A 20766-nucleotide genomic window follows, 5' to 3' on the forward strand; every position below is an offset into this window, starting at 1 on the left:
AAAATGTGTTTGTTATTAGCTTTTCCCTACATCAAAACTACAGAGAGTTAGTGGTAGTTAGAAATAGCCACAGAAGAGTAGGTGCTGTTTGCTTTTCTTAGCACTTGTATGTGTGTCAGTGTCTAAGCCTCTAGCTATATCTGTTTTCAGATCCAGTTTGATATTTTGTTGAGTCATCTTTTGAAGCTGACATGGTTGTAACTGAAATGTCTTTTGGACAGAGGAAGCGCACTGCACATGAACGAGCCAAAGAGCTCTACAGCTCTGGGGAGTTTTCAAGTGGCAGAAAGTGGGGAGATGATGCTCCCAAAGAGGAAATCGATACTGGTGCTGTCAACTTGATTGAATCAGGAGCTTGTGGGGCTTTTGTTCATGGCCTGGAAGATGAGATGTATGGTAAGTGTTAACTGGGCATGGAATAGCTAAAGGGGGGAGATCTGTGTTGGCTGATGGGCATCATTGTGGTCTCTGATATGGCAGTTGTTTCAAAGGTGCTGTAGTGTTGCACAGAATTTTGGATAGAAGTGTTCAGTTGGGTAGAAAAAGCAAATTGCTTCCTATAAATGGTAAAGTTTTAGTAACATAAATGGTAATAAGTGGCTTGCTTCTGGAGTGCAAAAACTCACTGGGATTATTTTTTTGTTGTTGTTGACCTAAATTTAACAGTTGGATGTGGTCAGAAATTGGCAGTTAGTTACTGCTGTTTGAAAATGGTGTTTTGTCAGCAGGAAGGAAATTGATAGAATCATTTAGGTTGGAAGGTACCTCTAAGACCAATTACTCCAAATGTTAACCCAACACTACCAAGTCCACTACTAAACCATGCCCCCAAGTGCCACATCCAGATGATTTCCTGACACTTCCAAGGATGACAATTCCTCCACTACCCTGTGTAGTCTGTTCCAATGATTGACAACCCGAATGTTTTCCATCTAAACCTCTCCTGGTACAGTGCATATTTGGCTGGTATTTGCATAAGCTATGAAAATGCCAAGCTCTGAATGTCATTTTTGAATTTGCTTTTAATGTTATTGGAAGGACGAGGTTAAGATGAAACATACAAAACCACCACGACAAAAATATTGTAGATTGTGTTGTACAAGTGAGTTTATTGCTCCATGAGTCCTGCAAATAAATGCATGTTTTCCCAGCAGCTAAACTCTCCCATAAGCTTGAAAGTGCACCTTCCTTTTTTTCCTGATTAACAATAAAAAATGTTACACTGGTTCAGCCCTGTGGCCCAATGAAACATTCTCCAGTTTCTTGTGCCACAGGTCAGCATGCTGCTGTTGAGGAATGTGGATGAAATGAACGAATGTGAAATGTACACAGATCTCTCTCTCCACTGCAGCATTTTTAAATACTGCTGAGCTCCCCCTGACTGGTAACGCTGCTTGAATTCCATGTTGTAGCTTAAATCTGAATTAGTGGGTCAGCTTATGAAAGCAATATCAGCAAAATCTTTCTCTTCTCTTAATACCTGGGTCTTAATGACCATGGAGACTCAGAGCTGTGACAAAAGCATCATTATTGAGCAAGCAGGGGTGTTGCTGTCTGTGCATTTTTGTACTTGATCAGAATTCTGAGGAGTCAGATGTCTTCTTTAAGAACAATAGGCCTAAAAGCTCCACACAAGTTCAAGTAAATGTTTTCAAGATGACCTAATTTGAGTGAAAGCTAGAAGTATGTTTAAAACAACAATGTTTTCAAGACATCAGATTAATTACCATTTTTCTGATCCTAGCACATAAATGTTAGGGAAGCTAATGAGGATGATTAGAGGGAAGAGAATCTCATTTGTGCCTAACCTTGTTATATTTGGGTATTCTTCAAATTCCTGCAAAGTTTTACAGTGTAAGTAGACTCAGGATGCTTTCTGATTTTTTTTTTTACTTTATTCAAATAATTTTAGTATTTAGGTGGCACCTTTTTCCTTTGTCTTGAGGAGTATAAAGTCAGAAAGCAGAAGACTTTCATTCTGTTAACTGCCAAAACGTTGATTCTCTGGGGCTTTTCAGCAATTCATAAAGTGCTGCATAGCAAGTTAAAAGTGCAGTGAAGGCTCCAAGCAATTAAAATGTCAGGAAGAATAAAACAGCCACAGTTTAATTAACTAAATTAGTTTGCTTAAGTTACCAGTGTTAATGCTATGCTTGCAAAACACACTATGAAATATGCAGTATTTATTGATGGACTAGAGACCTGTTTGTCACCTGCAGGTCCCTTTTGCAGGTGCTTATGGCAGCAGCAGGGGCTGTGTCAGAAGTGAGACTTGATTTGAAGATTTGTCTGTGAAAAGGTCCCCAGTGGGTCCCTGCTGAGGCTCTGTTGCCTTCAGCATTTCCTTAGCATCTCCTGTCCTTAGCCCAGCCCTTGAAGAGTACAAGACCTCACTGTTGGGTCAGTGTCCTTTTAAACCAGACAGTTTTAATTAATTTACAGTGGATTCCCTGCTCCTCTTTTAACAGAGGTTCGAATCGCTGCGGTTGAAGCCCTGTGTATGTTGGCTCAGTCCTCGCCTTCTTTTGCTGAGAAATGCCTGGATTTTCTGGTTGACATGTTTAATGATGAAATTGAGGAGGTCAGATTGCAGTCAATACACACAATGAGAAAAATCTCCAACAACATCACGCTGCGGGAAGACCAGCTGGATACTGTGTTGGCTGTCTTGGAGGTAAGAAACTCCTGAGGGCAAGAATTGCTTTCCTGCTTGCTTTGGGGTGCTTAATTATGTACTGCTAATCAGTCCCTTCCTCTGAGAGCAAACCCACCCTTTTTGGCTCTTTGAACTCTGCCAAAGGTTCCTAGAATCTGGTAGCTTGTAAGCACCAGGACAGCAGAATACTTCTGAAATAGACAAATTTTAGATAAAAACTCTTCCTTTGATCACTGTGCTGTTGCCTCCATGTGTTTCCTTCTGTCCTGTGTTGAGGTCCAGCACTCCATGCACTTCATGTTGCATGCAGCTTCATTTTCTTTCTGTGTCCTTGGTTCAGCTGCTTTTGCTACACCTTTGCTCACCAAGCAGAGCTGGCCACCTACATCTTTGCTCACCAAGCAAAACTGGCCTGACATTTTTTTTCTCTTGAGAGTTTTTGTCAGTGTGCTCTGCCATATAATTTTGAGTTTTCCTAACCAGCATCCTCCCAGTCAGTGTTCAGCCAGGATTCAGGGAATAGCATGAGTCAGGTGCTCTTCCTGGTTGATGAGGTTGAGGAAGAGATTTTGGCTGTATGAATGGTACTGTGTCAAACTGTCCTCTCAGACCTGATTTATTTGCTGAGTTGTAGCCCCTGGGGCATTTTTTTTAATCTACTGCTTGTGGTAGGCAAGTTCTGCTTCTTTTGGGAAGTGCCTTGAAAGGTCCTGCAAATCCACTGCTTCAGTCTCTTCATCTTTTATTTCCTTGACCCAGGGCAGCAGTTGCTGTTTTCAATTGTGCCTCAGGAAGTAGCAAACTAATTAAACCTATTTTATCAGTCTCTAACAAATGTTTTGGAGTATGATCTGACTTTGCAAATGCAGCAGTGAGCTTTAGGTGCCTCACATTTTTGTCATTATTTGCATTTGTTTAAGCTGGGAACCTGTGCATTGAGAGGGATGAAAATGTCCTGGTTAGGCTGGGCTTTTCTGTGGTGACTTTACACATAGGATTTATCATACATGGTTTGTGGTTTATATTATCCTAATTATCATCAGGCATTGGGATAGCTTTAGTGTAGAATTATTAACATTTTAATGGATTTATCTGATTCTGAAAGATGCTTGGTGCTTTTCTTTAAAATCCGTCTTCTAGTACAAAAATAAAGGATGTGAAAAAATACCATTAACTTTGGAAAATGGAAAAAATACCATTAATATGGAACACCAGGGTGTTAAGGGTAACTTTTGTTTTCACCCCACTGCTTTCACTTTGTCAGAATAATTGTACCAGGTAACTCCTTGCTTTCTGACCAGACTTTGGAATTTGCTTTCCCTGTTGTCCTTGATCTCAGTTTCTGTTGCTCATCTGTGTCCCTTCATGGTCTCCTGCCTTGCTTGTCTCTGTACCACATTTCTGGTGGGTGGTCTGGAGTAGTTTATGACTGTGGTCATTCCAGTCCTCAGAGTTGTCTTCTCTGTGGTCATAGTCTGTCTTTGACCAACAAAAGCCCTTTGGTCATTCAAGTGTGTTGGCTGTCATTTAAAAGCCTTGACAAGAGGATTGCTCTTTTTTCTTTTGTGTAAGACAGTGATGAATGCGCTGTTGATACTTAGCAAATTATAATTTAGAAAAGGGAAAATCCACCGCTGAAAAGCATCCAGTTTTTGTATCCTATCAAATTTTCACAATGTGTCCAGTAGCACCAGGCAAATGCTGATAGCAAGGAACATGATGATGCATGGATATGTAATGTCAAGGTGTTTTTTGGCAGAAGGTATGTAATTAATTCAGCTGAATATTCTAGTCTGTCCAGCCATTGACATGTCCTCAGTGCTTACTCAGACCCTCTGGAGGCTGCTGACTGGGCTGAAAGCCTGTGGAATTGAGCTTCCTGGGTTAAAATGATAAAAGGCTGCTGTGAAAATGTAAAACAATTGTAAAACAATCTTTGGTGATTGTTTTACTGTGTTGCCCAACACCTTCCTTTTCTGTAACTGCAAAGATACAGCATCACCCACCCAAGCAGTGATTTTTGCTCTGCTTGAGGGGTCAGCAGTGAAGCAATTCCCATTCATTCCAGTAAAAGAAGCACATAGGAGGATGAGACCTGGAGTCCCTGCAGCACTTGCCTGGTCTGTCACTTCATCTGTGCTTGGCTCTGGTGACTAGAAACAGGCACTGCTGTTCACAGACCTCTTTTACTAACTCAGCCAAGGAACAGAAGCTGCCACCTTTAAAGTAAATGTGTGTGCTGGCATGTTTCACTCAGCAGTGTCTGGGCTGGGTTTTTATTTTAGGATTCTTCAAGGGACATTCGGGAAGCACTTCATGAACTGTTGTGTTGCACCAATGTTTCAACTAAAGAAGGCATCCATCTTGCACTGGTGGAGCTGCTGAAAAACCTGACCAAGTATCCCACAGACAGAGAATCCATATGGAAGTGAGTGTGTTCAGTGTCCTTTTGTGTCTACTTACTTTCCTCTTCTTTTAAGTAAGTGAGGTGCTAGGAAATACCGAGCTTGCTAAGGAGGTAACAGGTATTGCAGGTGAACAATCCTGTTACTCTGTAAATATGTACTTATTCATGACTGGTGTAGAAACTCTGTGTTGTTCTTGCTTGCCAATACTTGCACTAGGAATCCAGATCTGATGACCACTTCTGGAAATGTGCCCCTATTCCAGGCACTCAATGCATTCACAGGAAGATTAATTCTGTTTGAAACCTCATCTCTTCTATGCAAGTGTTTTTGCTCACTTGACATTGTGTTAAATACTAATATTTACCAGCAGTTGACTGTATCAGTTGTGATAAGTGGATTGGCCATGTGGCATTGTGCTGTCAGAGGAATTTTTCTGTCTAAGTAAAAAGAAGGAACTTTTGCAGCAGATTTTTTTGATTGCTTAATGGAAGCAATAGAGGGAATGGTGCTCCACACACAAGGTTTGAGATGAAATTCTTAGATTTTACTAGAAACACTTGTTTTAGCTTGCTTTGACTTCCAGTGTACTTTTACATTGTTTTTGGAGTTTGTGGGTTTTGAGATTTTACCTCCTATCTTCCCTATTTCTGAAGGAAAAAAAAATGCACTCATTCATTATTCTTTAGTATAAAAGCTTCCTGGATTGTATAACTCCAAATGTTAACTATTTTGTACACACTTCAAATTAAAAAAAAAAAATTACTGCATGTCCTTTCAGTTTTCTCAGATCCTATAAAATATTAACGCATATGGTCAGTTGTAAAGAAACAGTGAGCTTGGACAGCAGGATTTTCTTGCTGACTGTCTAAAAGTGTTGCTGCAATATAAAGTGGTAATGCTTTAGAATGTTACATTTTGAATGTGCCTGTTTGCTAACATATATTTCAATCTGTATATTTCCAGATGCTTGAAGTTCCTGGGAAGCAGGCATCCCACTTTGGTGCTTCCATTAGTCCCAGAGCTGCTGAGCACACATCCGTTCTTCGACACTCCGGAGCCAGACATGGATGACCCAGCCTGTATCTTTATTCATGAAGCCAGTTGATCATTTTGACTGCAGTAGATTTTATTCATGATTTCCTGACTCTCACATTTTTTCAGCCATTTCTCCTTGTAGCAGATAAACAATCCTGTGCCTGTTTCTGAATCCCTTTGCACTTAGTTTGTTACTCAGCAAGTGATGGAAAAACTCTTAGCTGGAACCATCTTCGTAAATATCAGTGGACTATAATTGGTCTTCTTTTTATGCTGTGATGAATAATCAAGCAATTTGTCAAGGTTTAGGCTTTACAGATGAGCCCTTTGATGTGAAAACATTTGTCTAGTTGCATTAGTTTTGAGGATGCTTTAGCTTTTAAATAAGAAGAATGTTTTTTCATATCTGTTTTCTTTTTACGTAAAAGTTTTTCTGTGCTCACTGCTGTGCAGTTTATAAAACAGCACCATCTCTAAGTGCAGCAGTGCCTGAATCCCCATAATGCTTTGAATTTTTCATCTTTCTGCAACAATTCAATATCAGAAATCCTTATATTATTGTTATCTCTTCCAGTGCTTTAGAATACAAACAATTATTGATACACCATTCTCCTCAACAACACGAGATGCCTTGGAAATGCATTTTTCCATTGTTATTCCCCTTGCTTCCCTTCTGTGTGATGGCAGAACATAATGTTATTTCTGATGCATGCTGAGACACATTGGACTGGAACCTTCTTCTAGAAGCCTCTCCTTGTTTTTCTCTCCAGTCACAGGCCATCGACCAGAAATTCTATACAGATTAAATGAATGCCTTGTGAGAATTGAAATGAGTTGGAATCAGGTGGAGAGAAATGAATCTGTAATTACATGGTTTAGTAATAATTTGAGTAAAGTTGTCCTGTGAATTGAGAATTAAAGGAACATTGCAGGGAGAAGAATGCTGTTCTTTAACTCAGTGCATTGTCCTGCCAGGAACCAGAGAATATTATGTTAGAGAGTGTTTTGGAGATATCTTGCCACCAAATTTTGCAGAGGCATATTATGTGAAGATAGGCATGTGAGCCAGAAGCTGGAGTAAACCTGAATAGCATGTTTCCAGTGTAAACTGATATTTAAACCGTGGATTTGTTTGCTTCAAAGCACTTAGGAAATTTGAATCAGAGCTTATGCTTGGGATCAGCCCTGTTGCAGGTGTCAGCCTTTGGGCTAACTTCTAAAGCCTTTGGCTGCTCTCTATTTCTGCAGGTCTCAGACTGTGAAAATGTGTTTTCTAGTTCAGAATTATCTTTCCATGTTTGATTCTTTGGGTTGCTTAAAGCCTGTGCAGAGTGATATTTTTCAGGGCATCTTAGGTAATGCATCAAGTTTCAAAGATTTGACAGTAAATGTATAATTTTGGACACTGCTAGGGCGCCAAAAAACTTGAGCAACCTGGTCTAGTGGGAGGTGTCCCTGTCCATGGCAGGGTGGGGTTGGAACTAGTGGTCTTTAAGATCCCTTCCAACCAAACCAGTCTGTGGTTCTGTGGTGCAGACTGGTAAGCACAGTGTAAGCTGTGAGGAAGAGTGAAACTCCACCTAATGCGCATGGTCTGTATTTGGGATCCCTGGCTCCTTTCCTTTGTGTTGCTTCTGAGCCATCCCACGTTGGCAGTAACATCCTTTTTCCAGTATGGCTCACCCTGTAATGTTTGCACTTTGTGCTTGATTTTAATCTGCTCAGACAGCTGTTTCTTTGGGTTTTGCTCGGTATTTTCCAACTACAAAGAACTTCCTAGACAAATCCTGGCCAAAGAAAGGGTTGTTGATGACTTGTTTTAACTTCCCATCCCCAAGGAGCTCTTCTTGCTGTTTTTCATTTTTCTTTAACAACCCATTTGCAATAGACATTGCTGTTCTGGTTCTGATTTTTAATGCTGCTAAAAGTTGCCCAACAATGCCTGCCCTGTTCTCTGACCATACGTTCAGACATTATGCCTATCTTCGGGACAGTCTCTCTCACCTGGTCCCTCCACTAAGAGTAAGTTGAACTAAGTAAGTTTGGTTTGGACTTTGACACCTGTTAGAAATATTGCCAGTCTCTTTCGTGTCTGTCTGTGTGCAACACTTAGATTCTGAAAGGTTTTTCTCCTGTGCACCACAGGAATTAATATTGAAATGTGTGTTAAGGCAGGAGAGACAAATGTTAAATTGTTACAATATGGAATTTGTAATATTTTAGGGACAATAGTAACATCATTGCTCTCAAATGAGAATAGTACCTGGTTTGCTGGTTAGCTAAGAATACTGGGAGGGCAGTATTCCTGGGAGTTTTCTATAGCTCTGACTGTGTGTGTGGGAAAGGCCTTTGTAGATCTTCCAACATTTCACTTGTGCCCTACCTGAACTGTTTATTCATGGGTGAAATGTGTTCCATTCTGCTTTGCAACATGCTTTTCCTGCATGGAAGTATGGGTGGGGTTGAAGTTGGCTGTATCCCAGCTCATAAAATGAGTGGTGATTTGTGTGGTCTGACTCCCTTTGGCTTCACCAAGTGTCAAATGTAAGATAAGGAAGATGTTTCCCTCAAAGGGAAGTTGAAGTTTAACCTGAGGAGTGCAAGTGGATTGTAAAGTGGGGAGAATTGACTAACAAAGATGCAGATTTGAGAGCCTTGGTATAAATTTTATATTTGAGAAATTAATTGAAGCTCTCAGTTTCTTGTTAAATAGATGCTGGCATTTTGCAGTGTTGTTCCTTGTGTTAGACTTTCCTCTTATTTTTTTTTGTTTGTGTGTGTTCCTTCTCACTTAGTTGCCGGGTAGAAAGCTGGTGTCCTCTGCTGTGTCTCCCAGTATTACCCCACATGAAGATCCTTCCCAGCAGTTCCTGCATCAGAGCCTGGAGAGGGTTTACAACTTTCAGCACCTGGACCCACGGGGCATACAGGAGCTGCTGGAATTTACCATCCGGTAAGGCCTCAGGCTGCCCTCTTGTGTTAGGGTGCTCAGTTACTCCGGTGCAGGTGCTTTGCTTCTGAATATGAGTGTTGGAATTTGCTGTCCAGCACTTAACTTGAGCCTTCCTTTAGAGACTGTTGTGACAAAAGAGTGTTCATGACCTGTTTTCAAATCAAATGGATAATCTCGGGTCTGGCACAGACCCCCAGAATAACCAGTGTGCATTTTGGGCAGGGAGCATCTTTTCAGCACATGGTAACAGTTAGATAAGGGTGTTCTTTTTGGACTGTTCACTTATGCTAAAATACACTCTCAGTTTTGATGGTTTATGAGTGACAGCCTTGTGTCTTGTTCTCAGTTTTCTGTCCTTGTAATTTTGATCATATTATTTGTAATGTACATGCACAAGATTTTCTTGGGGTTTTTTTTGTTTGTTTGTTTGTTTGTTTGTTTGTTTTTGTTTGTTTGGTTTTGGTTTTTTTGGGGGGTGGGGGAAGGTATTGTCCCATTTGCTCCTGCATTTTCTGGGTCCTGTGGACTTTCATTCAGCAGGAAAGGACCTGCTTCTGGAATTTTAGGTTCTCATTGCCAGTCCCACTTACAAAGGACTTGGGCATTCCTCATCAGTTTTCAAATCAGAGAGCTTTTCCAGGAATAGAAAACATTCTTGCATGCTGCTGTCTGCTGCTGTATAGATAAGGGTGTGTGGTGTTGCTTCTCAGTGTGGGTTTTATGCTGTTTCTTCCATTTCATCTCTAGACTGATTGACACAAACAAAACACTTGAAAAGGATCCTTTCAGTGTGATTCCTCTGCTTGGAAAGAGCAAAAGAGCCTTATTTTAGGAATTAGGAAAACAATCCAAAAAGCTTTGTTTGGAATATGGATTTTTTAAAAAGCTTAATTATTTGAATTCCTTCAAAATAGCTGCCTTCTGTTGTGTGTATGTTGCTGTGAATCACTGTCACACCCATCTGCAGCAGGGAGTAAACAGTGTGCTCCTCGCTGAAAACCCAGCTGTGGGAACTGTGAGGTTTGTCCTCAGCTGTTTTGCAGCTGCTGTGTGCCAGCCTAAAATAAAGTCTCAAAGCATTTAATGCACTAAACACTTGAAATAGGTAATCTCTAGGCCAAGCATCAGAACCTCTCAGGCATGGGGGTCTGGGAACCTTCCAGGCCATGACTGTTTTCAGTTTTGAGTTGATGGAAATTATTGCCTTGGATTTTTTCCTGATGGGATTGCCCCCCAGGAAATCATACTAAACCAACTGCTATTTTCCATCCTTAAGACAAAGGGAGGATTTTGGGAAAGCCAAAAAAAGTGTTAAAGGTTATTTTGCAGAGGGCAGGATATCCCTGCACCAGCAATTTGGTTGCTGAGAGCAGAAGGATAGAGGCAGCTCACAGCAGTGGATTTTGTCATGGAACATAACTCTCTCCTCCTTTATCATTGTCATCCACAAAAATTACAGACCTTGTGGAGTGTGTGTCTACTTGGGACTCAGAGTTTTGGCTGCAGAGCCTGAGGGGGGGAGCATCAGTCTGCAGTGTGGTTAGAAATATAAGACAGGCTGTTTAGCAAATCTGTGGTTTAGTTTCTCCATCTATACAAGAATATTTTTTTTTCTTACAGGGATGTTGAAATCTGTTTAAGATTTGTAAGGAAATATAATTAGTGGAATTGGGAACTGTATAAGACTGGGAAATTGAATATCTGCCTAGTTGTTAGCTGAGAGATGACATCCTGTTCCCCATTAGTGTGTTGTGATGGGTTGTGACATGGGAATTGAGCACCCAGGAGCCTCCTCTTTACTCTGCTCTCTGGGAAGAGATGAAATGGAACCTCTGTGTAAGGCTGAGGCTGGCTTGGCTGTTGAAGGAGAGCACAACCCCTCACTATGAAAGACATTGAGGGGCTGGAGTGTGTCCAGGGAAGGGCAGTGGAGCTGGGAAGGGCTGGGAGTGTTTATCCTGGAGAAAGGGAGGCTCAGAGGGACCTTAACACTCTCTACAACCCACTGAAAGGAGGCTGTGGCCACGTGGGGACTGGTCTCTTCTCCTGAGTGACAAGAAGATAGTGGGAGCAGCCTCAAGTTGTGCCAGGGGAGGTTTAGATTGGATTGTAGGAGAATGTCTTCATGGAAAGGGCTGCCCAAGGCAGTGGTGTATTCACCATTCCAGGAGGGATTTGAAAGACATGTAGATGTGTGGTGCACCTGGCAGTGCTAGCTTAATGATGGAACTGGATGATCTTAGAGGTCTTTTCCAACATAAATGGTTGTATGATTGTCTGCTTAGGAAAGATTTTCTTTTGCTGCATATTATACAGATAACCTCATGGGTTTTTGTTAATGTCTCAGGGCTCAGCAACTCTCTGGTTTGGCAGACTCAAAGATTCAGAATTGCATCCTAAATGCAAAGATAAATCTAAAATAAACAAAAGAAAATGATCAGCTGAAAAATAAAATTGATAAATTAAGTAGGAAATGTGGAAGTGACAATTTTAATAGACTTTGGATGAAGGCAAGGCTTAGAGAAGAAAAGGTCACATCATCCAACCTATTTTCAGTTCTGTAAAAAAACCTAATTTTGTTTTTTTAATGCACACTTCATGAAAACTTGGCTAGCAGTAGAGAACTAAAGCCTTTTGGGTTCCATTAACTGACAATTTTTTTCTATCATATTAAAAGCTGCTTATATTGCTGTATGATTTACAAGAATTAGCATGCCTGGTAATGGTAACACACCATCTAGTTGGGCAAATATCAGTACATCAGAATCTAGCTTGGCTTAAAAGGGCAGCTCTATTTCAGATACACTTGGTTGCATGAGCCTAACACGTTCCAGAGAAGCTTTCTTAGCCAACATGAGCAGTTTGATTTCCCAGCAGTGTAACACAAATGGGTTGTTAGCTGCTGCAGAGGGCTGGAGTGTTTTAAGTGAAATCTGGAGCTGCCACTCTGTGTGGCTCCCATGGGGCTGCAGAGTTATGTGGGTTGACAGACTTAATGCTTCCACTGCTGTGCTGGTGTCAGCTTCCCAGAAGAAGGGACATGCCAAGTCCCAAGGTGCAAACTGCTTTGTAGTGTGTTTTGCTGCTGTTTCTGGTGCTTGCTCTAATAAAAACAGGCAGCAGGAATAGCTGCCTTTATTGTCACTGCCTTCTGAGTGTGTTTGGATTAAACTGTTCTCTGTCTCAACATTATTTTCTCTTTTTTTTTTTTTCCTCCACATGGTTCAGTGATCTTCAGAGGCTTGGAGAGCTGCAGTCAGAACTGGCAGGGATGGCAGATTTCACTGCAACTTACCTTCAGTGTCAGCTGCTCCTCATCAAGGTTTGACTTCATCTGGGTTTTTTTTTTTTTGAGCTGTTCTTCAAAAATGCCCCCAGTCCATCACAGTGGCATGCTTTCACGTTTTGATGCTCATGCTGAAAAGAGATGTGTGATGAAAGAGCAGGTTCTGTGGATTTCTGATAATCCTGCTTCCCTCCTGTGGCAAATAATTTATGCAGTAACTTTGCCAATGCAGACCTCTGCTGCTGTACCCAGGGCTTATGTTGGTTTGTGAGCATTTTGTCAGTGCAGAGGTTATTTTCTGACAGAAATCACACTGAGGGCAACTGTGTTAGGAGAGTAACTTTTCCCTGCTGGTGGCTACTGGAATGGTTTTTGTTAGACTGCTGCCATTTTTATAGACAGTGATTTGCAGAGATAGCTTTATTGGCACCAGTGCCAGAGGAGTTCTTAGGACTTGATATCAGTCATGCTTTCTCTTATAGTGCTGAAATGATCTATTTAGTACTAGCAGGTCATGTGGCTGCTTAGACACCATTGCAGCAGCCCTTTGCAAAAGTCCCTTTCAAAGTCAGCTTCTTGCTCTAAACAGGAGGTAATTTTTTACTTCATAAGAAATCTTGAGCTGGAAAGGTCACTCTAGTTCCAGCATCCTTGCTGTGGTCAGGGATTCCCCTGGACCAGATTACTCAGGGCTGTAAGCTGGCAGCAGTATTTAAGTTAGTCTCGTGGCATTCTTTGGGTTTGAGTGTAGTTTACACACATATAAAGCAAGAACTAAAGCAAGCAGCAAACAGGTTTCCAGCAGGGACTCAGTGAAAGCTTTGTTATGTAAAACCAAGGGTGGATTTCAGTTGCTTTGCTAATGCATAGTTGCCAGTTGGCATATCTCATGGCAGGCCTCAAATCCTTGGAATATATTTATCACCCAAAGGTATTTCAGATGGGCAGTGGTACAGTTCAGTACAATCCAGCTAAATCCAAAGTGAAATGTGCTGTGCAGAGGACTAGCATTTGGAGATAGCTTTGTTGCTCTTCTCCAGGGTTTGACTGGAATGAACCAGATGGTTTTTGCATCTGGCAGAGGTGTGTTCTGTTTGAAAGGGTAAAAGCTGCATCAGCCATTCTTGGCTTGAGCTGTAGAACAGTCAGTAGATCAGTGATGCAGAGGAGTCACTAATGTGCACAGAATGAAAAGTAACTGATTATATCAGGAATCACAGAATATCTTGGGTTGGAAGGGATTTTGAGAATCATCTAATTCCAGACCACTTCTTACAGTCAGGGACACCCTCCACTCATACAATACAATTAGAAATTCTGAGAACTTGAATGTCCAAGTAGCCCTTTTCAGTAGATTTCTTTCCAGTTGCTTCTTTTCCCAACAGGAAAAAAGCTGCTGGGGAAACAAGTATCTTCATTTCCCAGTCTCTCAAGGCTCAAAAGGTTCCATACCTTAAAAGGCTCCACATACCCTGTGATTTTAGGGGTAGCTAACTGGGATTTGTGGGCCAGCCTGGGTGAAGGACACAGTCTGTATGTTCTTGAGGCTTTGCTACAGCCAGCCTTGTGTACAGCTGTGTCTAAGGACAGACAACTTCAAAAAGGAGGCAGTGATAGAAATCATCCACTCAAGCTTTCTACATTTTTTTAATGTAAAGCAAAAAGCAAATAGGGTGTGGTAGACAGTTGGGGTTTTTTGGTGGTTTTTTGTTGTTGTTATTGTTGTTTTTATTTTGTTTTTGTTTGTTTTGTTCTAGTTTTTCTGGTTAGTTTGTTTGTTTTGGGGGTGGTTTTTTTAGGTTTTTGTTTTGCTTTGTTTTTAATACCAATGTCAGCAGCTGAATTAGACACAGTATTTGTAATAACTCCAGGATTTTGGTGGGGCAGAGGAAAGTTCAGAAATGTGGCTGTGGAAGTAAGTGTGTTTCTGGGGACACTTGTTTTTGTTCCCACTTTTGCCTTCTCTCTGAGATTGCCCTGATCTTGGTCTCAAGGGGTTGATAACAAGTGGCCTCTTGGTTTTCTTTATGAAGTATGAGGAGTTTGGCTTGATGAATCTCTCATTCACAGCTTTGTTAATATTATTCTCAACTTTCTTTATATTTTCTAGTTGTATAGGTATCTCTATTTCTTTATAGAACAATGTATATTTTGGAGGCCTTCATTCTCTGTGTTATATTTAAAAACACAAAAGAAAGCTTTGGCATGTTTTTTCAACCAACTGTTTAGACTGAATTGGATATTTATCATCATTTCATGGTTTTTTTTTTGTAGGCCTTGCAGGAGAAGTTGTGGAATGTGGCAGCTCCCCTGTACCTGAAACAGAATGCATTGGCATCTGCTGCAGCAAAACAGGTGAGGTGCAAGCAGCTGAGGGAGCCTCCTTGGGGAGGAGTCTTTGGTTGGCCATGGAACAATTGCACACTTCTGACCTTCCACTACCATAGTCTGTCCAAGTAAATCTTAGTCCCCCAAACTGGGATCATTTCTCTTCTCTTCAAAAGATGAGTGGGGAGGGAGGGAAGTTCATGACTGCTGTAAAAAGGCAAATATCACACTCATCTTCCAGAAGGGTAAGAAAGAAGATCCAGAAAACTGTGGGCTGCTTGTCCTTGCCTCTTTCCTGGGGAAGGTTATGCACCAAATACTTTAAAAAGCTGTTCCTAAACAAGATCAACAAAGCTTGGAACAGCCAGAATGCATTTCTCAAGAATAAATTATGGCTGATCACCACCACAGCTCTCTATGGTGAGGGGACTGGTGCTATGAACAAGGGGAGGACAAATGAAGTTGCAGAGCTTGGATACAGTCTTTTCCATTTCTTTTGAAAGAAATCATTTCTTTTCACATAATTTCTTTTTCACCAGACTTGCAGGTGAATAAATAGGTGGTAAGGGTCCTGCAAAATGAGGAACCAGTTGATATGCTGGAGGGCATGGCTGCTGGTCTGGACAGACTGGGGAACTGGGATGACAGGAACCTCATCATGTTCAGTACATTAAATATGAGACATTGCAGGAGGCCAACTGCAACTGGGATAACTTGGTTTGGGAAATGATCCAGCTCTGGGGAAATGCCATCTGGAGAGCTGTGTCATGTGTTGGTCCCCCAGTGGAAGGAAGAGACTGACAAACTGGGGCAAATTCAGCAGAGGGCCACCAGTGTGATCAGGGATTGGAGCACGTTACCTGCAAGGAAAGGCTGAGGGAGCTGGAATTGTCCAGCCTGGAAAGAGCAGGCTTCAGGATGGATTTACTTCTGTCTAGCACTGCATCATTACAGGATATAAAGGAGACAGAGCCAGACTACTCTGCACAGGGGGCAGTTGGCAAATGATGAGAAATTTTGATCAACTATAAAGGGAAAATTTCCTGTAAGGATGGTTAAGGACTGTTGCCCAGAGAGGTGGGGGAGAATCTCTGTTGTGGGAAGTTTGCAATTTGATGTGGCCCTGAGTTATTGGATCTAATGAGACCTGCTCTGGGCAGGGAACCAGGCTAGGTGGTTTCTGGAGGTCCCATCCAATCTGAGTTATTCTGATTCTGTGATGTATAAATTATCAGATCCTCGAAAAACTGAAGCTGAGCCCTGAGAAAAGGTAAAGAAGCAAGCAAGGTCTGCTAACAAATAGTCTGGTAACAAATCTAGGGTCAAAGCAAGTTCATGGATCTGTTGGGAAACCCTGCTGATACTGAGTCTTCAGATAATTAAGATGTAATAGACAGGTACTGCTGTGCATCAAAGCCTTCTCTGCTGTTGATGAGTAGAAACACAAGCCATTCAGCTTTTGAAATCTTCTCTGATTGAAATGTTTGTCTTGGGTGCCCTCTTGAGTAGTGTGTGAACCTCCTGGAAGTGTTTTCTGTTGTGGTGGTGAATGTAGGTCACTTGCTGTCAATGCAAGATGAGTGTTCCCTGTTAAATAACTTGCAAGTTCTTTGGCATCTGCACAGTCATACTGAACTCAGCTGTATTAATTTGAGCACTTCCTCTTGCTTCATATGCTTCTTGGTATGAGATAAAAATACCAGAATCTGGTGATGATGGTTGTACCAGGACTTGTCTGATGGTGTTTTATCCCCGTGGTGTCTGGCAGATCCTGGAAGAAACTTACAAGATGGAGTTCATGTACAGCGGAGTGGAAAGCAGACAAGTGGTCATCATTCACCACATGAGACTGCAGGCCAAGGCCTTGCAGCTGATAGTGACTGCCCGCACCACCAGAGGGTGAGCATGACCTGGCCTAGGGAGCTTCTTAGGGTTAGCTCCAAGATTGCTGTCCCTAAGCTTTGTTTAAAAAAACAGCAAGGGTAAATTAGACACATAACAGGGCAGCGTGCCAATAACCATTTGCTAGAGTAATTCAGAACAAAAAACTTTCTTTTGCCTTTGATACAGCTGAATAAGGACACAATCCTGAATTAGATAACAAAACTATTGGGAAGATGGGTGTTGGGGGTTGAGTTCTCTCATTTATGAACATACAAATAGGTTAAAAACATTGAAGAGTTGATATTTGGGACCTGTTTAAATGAGGACAAGTCACGCATCAAAAGAATGGACCAAACATGTTTGCTTCATTAAGTATTCATTACTGAATTTTTAGCATCAGAAAAATATTGTCCTCCTGATTGATCTGCAACTGCTGTGTGTGACTCAGACAGAAACTGCTCCTGTGCAGGCTTAGGTACGTGAGAGGCTCTGAGTGGTTTGTTTTGGATGCTGAAGTTAAAGAAGTGACACATGGTTGTAGAATGAGAACTCCAGCTGGTGAAATTAGAGCAAATTAGTTACTGTCCTAGTTTACTTCTGTTTCAGGTTTGTTGCCATCAATTTACTGTGTTACCATGGAGGTCCAGAATATATTTGCCTTTCAACCACTTGTTTTATAGGTGGAAAATGAACATTTTCTAACAGTGGCTTTGGGAACTTTATTAGTACCTTATGCAGATGCAGGGTTTTATGTGACAGGGGGTATAGATAAGTGAGGAATACTTTCTTGGTTCAAAAACTGTAAGATCTTCCCATTTTTAGGAGGTCTAATGGGTTTCCAAACCACCTAAATGTGTATAGCCATAGAGCCATTTTTCTCTCTTTAAAAAGTAAACCAAGGAATATTATTTTCATTACAGAGTGGAACCTCTTTTTGGCATGTGTGAAAAATTCCTCCAAGAAGTGGATTCCTTCCAGAGGTGACAAACTCTATTGCTTCTTCATTTTGTATTAGAAAATCCCACCACCATTGTCATCAGGGGATATTCACTTTGTTTTTCATCTCTTCACATCTCCCTTCCCTGCTGTCCTACATTGGGAACTGTCATGGGATAATAATAAAGCAAGAAGAACCTTTGTAGTTCAAGTCCTTAACATCAGGATATTATGCTGGTACTTCAGAAACATGTGCTCTGAATTAATTTTTTATAGAATAGCTGATTTTTTTTCTTGTATTTATAAAGGTTTATTTACTTCGAGTAGATGCTGTTTTCATAAATACTTAATTTTTTTTTTATTCTGTCTCCTGGAGTCCTGAGAGTGTTTTGACCTTTCAAAGATTAATAAAAAGGCAGATTATTCTTGAAGTACTCAACATGTAGCAAAAAGTCAGACTAGAACTCTGCAGTATCTTTCCCGGCCCTGTCTACTGCTTTTGCCACCTCTTAGTAGTCACCTTTACTTCCAGGGAGAATAGATATGTTGTCAGTTTGATGATCAGATTGATTCTAGTGAAAGGTGTCCCTGCCCATGGCAGGGGTGTGGAACCAGGTCATCTTTGAGGTCCCTTCCAACCCAAAGCATTCTATGATTCTGTGAAACAGTGATGAATTCTGCTGATCCTGAGACTCAGTGCAAGGAAAAGATACACACAAAATGAAGAGTTTTATCTTCCAGCTCCAGCTGGGCATTAGGGTAGGACAGATTTGGTTCTGTTTTCTTATCAGTTAACCAGCCACAGCTGCCAAGCTTATAATAAATGTGAATTTAGCCAGAACTAGAAATAAAATTCTGCTCAGCCAACTGGATATGTGTATCTCTGGACTAGCTATCCAATTCCCTGCTCAGTCATAAAATCATGGAATCACAGAGTCATAGAATGGTTTAGGTAGGAAGGGACCTTAAAGACAATCTTGTTCCAACTCCCCTCCCATGGGTAGAGACAACTTCCACTAGACCAGAACTCTATCCAGCCTGGCCTTAAACACTCCCAGGGATTGGGCTTCCACAGCTTCTCTGGGCAACCTGTGCCTGTGCCTCACCACCCTCACAGTGAAGGATTTCCTTCTAAAATAGAATCTAAATCTTTCTTCTGGTAGTTTAAAACAATTCTCATTTGTCCTGTCATGATCTGCCTGGTAAAGTCTTATTTACAAGCCCCCCTCTAAGTACTGAAAATTTGTGATGAGGTCTCCCTGGACCTTCCCTTCTCCAGGCTGAACGCTCCCAGCTCTCAGCCTGTCTTCACAACCGAGGTGCTCCAGCCCTCTGAGCATTTTCATGGCCTCCTCTGTTCTTCTTACACTGTGAACTCCAGAACTGGGCACAGTACTCCAGGTGGGATCTCATGAGGGCAAAGAAGAGGGGGAGAATCCCCTCCTTAGACACCACAGAGCCCTTGATGGTGTCAGTTTGAGCACAAGGCACAGTCCCAACACAAGTAGCCAAAGTCATCTCTTATGGATGAGACACACCAGAAGGGGAAGGCAGGTATCTAATTCTGTCATTATAACTAAATGTAAGGATTAAGTAGCTTGACAAAAAATAACAATACTGTGGGAAAAGTTGGAAAAAATATTTGATTTTTAATCTATTATTGACACAGATGTTTCATCTCTGAGCTCCCACATATGCAAGGCAGTTTTGTAGATAAATTGCTGGACTTAATGCCCAGACTTGTGACATCCAAGCCTTCAGAAGTGGTCAAGATTCTTCAGACAACACTGAGACAAAGTACCTTCCTCCACCTTCCTCTTCCAGAGCAGGTTGGTTTAACATAAAATTAAAAAGTAATGTCCTTGTGGACTGTCTTGGCATCTGACTACTTTCTAATATACCAAGAAGCTTTTAGAATTCAGGGTCTTGTCAGACACAAATCTTATTTATTTCTTGTCTTCTTATCTAACATCCTCAGGACTACTGCTAAAAACATTAAAAACTTTGTAATTCCTGGTAATATATAAAAAAATAATTCCAGAGTTTATGCAGGTCTCTGTTAAGAACAGTAGTAATTATAATTTTTTTTCTTTCCTCTTTCTCCCACCTTCTGAATTTTGCCAATCACTTTGTCCCTAACAGCTCCATAGAGCCACTGCAAATATCATTGAGCCTACTGGTGAATCTGATAATCCCCTGAGGTTTACATCAGGATTGGTTGTGGCACTGGATGTTGATGCAACTCTGGAACATGTGCAGGATCCCCAAGGAACTGTTAAAGTTCAGGTAAGAAGTCATTTGACATAAATGCAAACAAGATTATGTCTTGGGGCAGTTTCTTAAAGGATGTCAATATTTCTAGATTGCAAATAATGATACATTTTATTAGTAACAATGCTGGATTTCTGTGTTTTGACCAGTCATTCAGAAGCTGGTTTGTCTGGAGTGCTCTGAGAGTTGACTTGGGTGCAGTTCTGAGAGTTTGCTTTGAGCACTTGGATGTCATTCTGTGCTTCCTTGTGCACTGTGCATGTTATGGATATGAACACCAATAAATGCTGGTGAGCTTCCAGCTGGTCTGGTGGGAGGAGAAGCAGCAAAAGAAGTTGTTCTGAGTGGCACAAAAATACACAGGCTCTTGGCTCTCTGTATTTCCAGCTTTTCTTTCCAGCTGAGAAGGTAGGAGTGGTATGATCCAAATAAAATATGCAGCATCGTTGCTTAACAAAGGAACAGTAACCTCAGTTACAATGCAGAGGAAGAAGCTGATGTCAGTATGGCCTTTTTTCCACCTGTGCTGTGGGTTTGAAAGGCAGCATGTGGCTGTTATATCCAGGGCAGCTGAACTCCTGGCTCCAAGCTAAAGCCCTCTTGTCTTGCCTTCCTAACTCAGGCAGTAAACAGCCAAGTAATGCACTGTTCCACTGTGCAGATCCCCCATGCAGTTGTCATTCCTTTGTTGGTTTGGGTTTTTTTTTTATTTTTCCTTTTTCTTGTTCCCCTCTAGGTGTTGTATCCAGACGGCCAAGCACAGCTAATCCATCCTAAACCAGCTGACTTCCGAAACCCCGGCCCTGGGAGGCACAGGCTGATAACTCAGGTTTACCTCTCTCACACAGCCTGGACAGGTAATGTTAATGATACAAGTTAAGGTGGCTGTGTGGCTGCACTTCCATTTGACACAAGTTACATCCCATAGTCTGAGGGGCTCTGAGGATCCTGGAGCTGTGGTTGATCAGGCCTTTGAGCAGTTACAGCTCCCTGTTTACCAGCACTGCTG

At 41.5% G+C, this 20766-nt stretch overlaps 1 protein-coding gene across 1 annotated transcript in view; it reads left to right on the plus strand.

The window, feature by feature from the left end:
• Positions 1-20766, plus strand: part of INTS4 (integrator complex subunit 4) — a 32213-nt gene that overhangs the window by 8626 nt on the left and 2821 nt on the right. Inside the window, exons 10-22 of the mRNA XM_064720309.1 lie at positions 222-396; positions 2469-2674; positions 4942-5084; positions 6028-6143; positions 7988-8121; positions 8895-9052; positions 12281-12374; positions 14613-14693; positions 16435-16565; positions 17471-17530; positions 19156-19315; positions 19629-19772; positions 20494-20614. Coding sequence (XP_064576379.1) covers positions 222-396; positions 2469-2674; positions 4942-5084; positions 6028-6143; positions 7988-8121; positions 8895-9052; positions 12281-12374; positions 14613-14693; positions 16435-16565; positions 17471-17530; positions 19156-19315; positions 19629-19772; positions 20494-20614 — 1723 coding nt within the window. The remainder of the gene's footprint in view (positions 1-221; positions 397-2468; positions 2675-4941; positions 5085-6027; positions 6144-7987; positions 8122-8894; positions 9053-12280; positions 12375-14612; positions 14694-16434; positions 16566-17470; positions 17531-19155; positions 19316-19628; positions 19773-20493; positions 20615-20766) is intronic.

This window comes from Zonotrichia leucophrys, chromosome 1 (genome assembly GCF_028769735.1).
Source record: "Zonotrichia leucophrys gambelii isolate GWCS_2022_RI chromosome 1, RI_Zleu_2.0, whole genome shotgun sequence".
Taxonomy (NCBI): Eukaryota; Metazoa; Chordata; class Aves; order Passeriformes; family Passerellidae; genus Zonotrichia; species Zonotrichia leucophrys.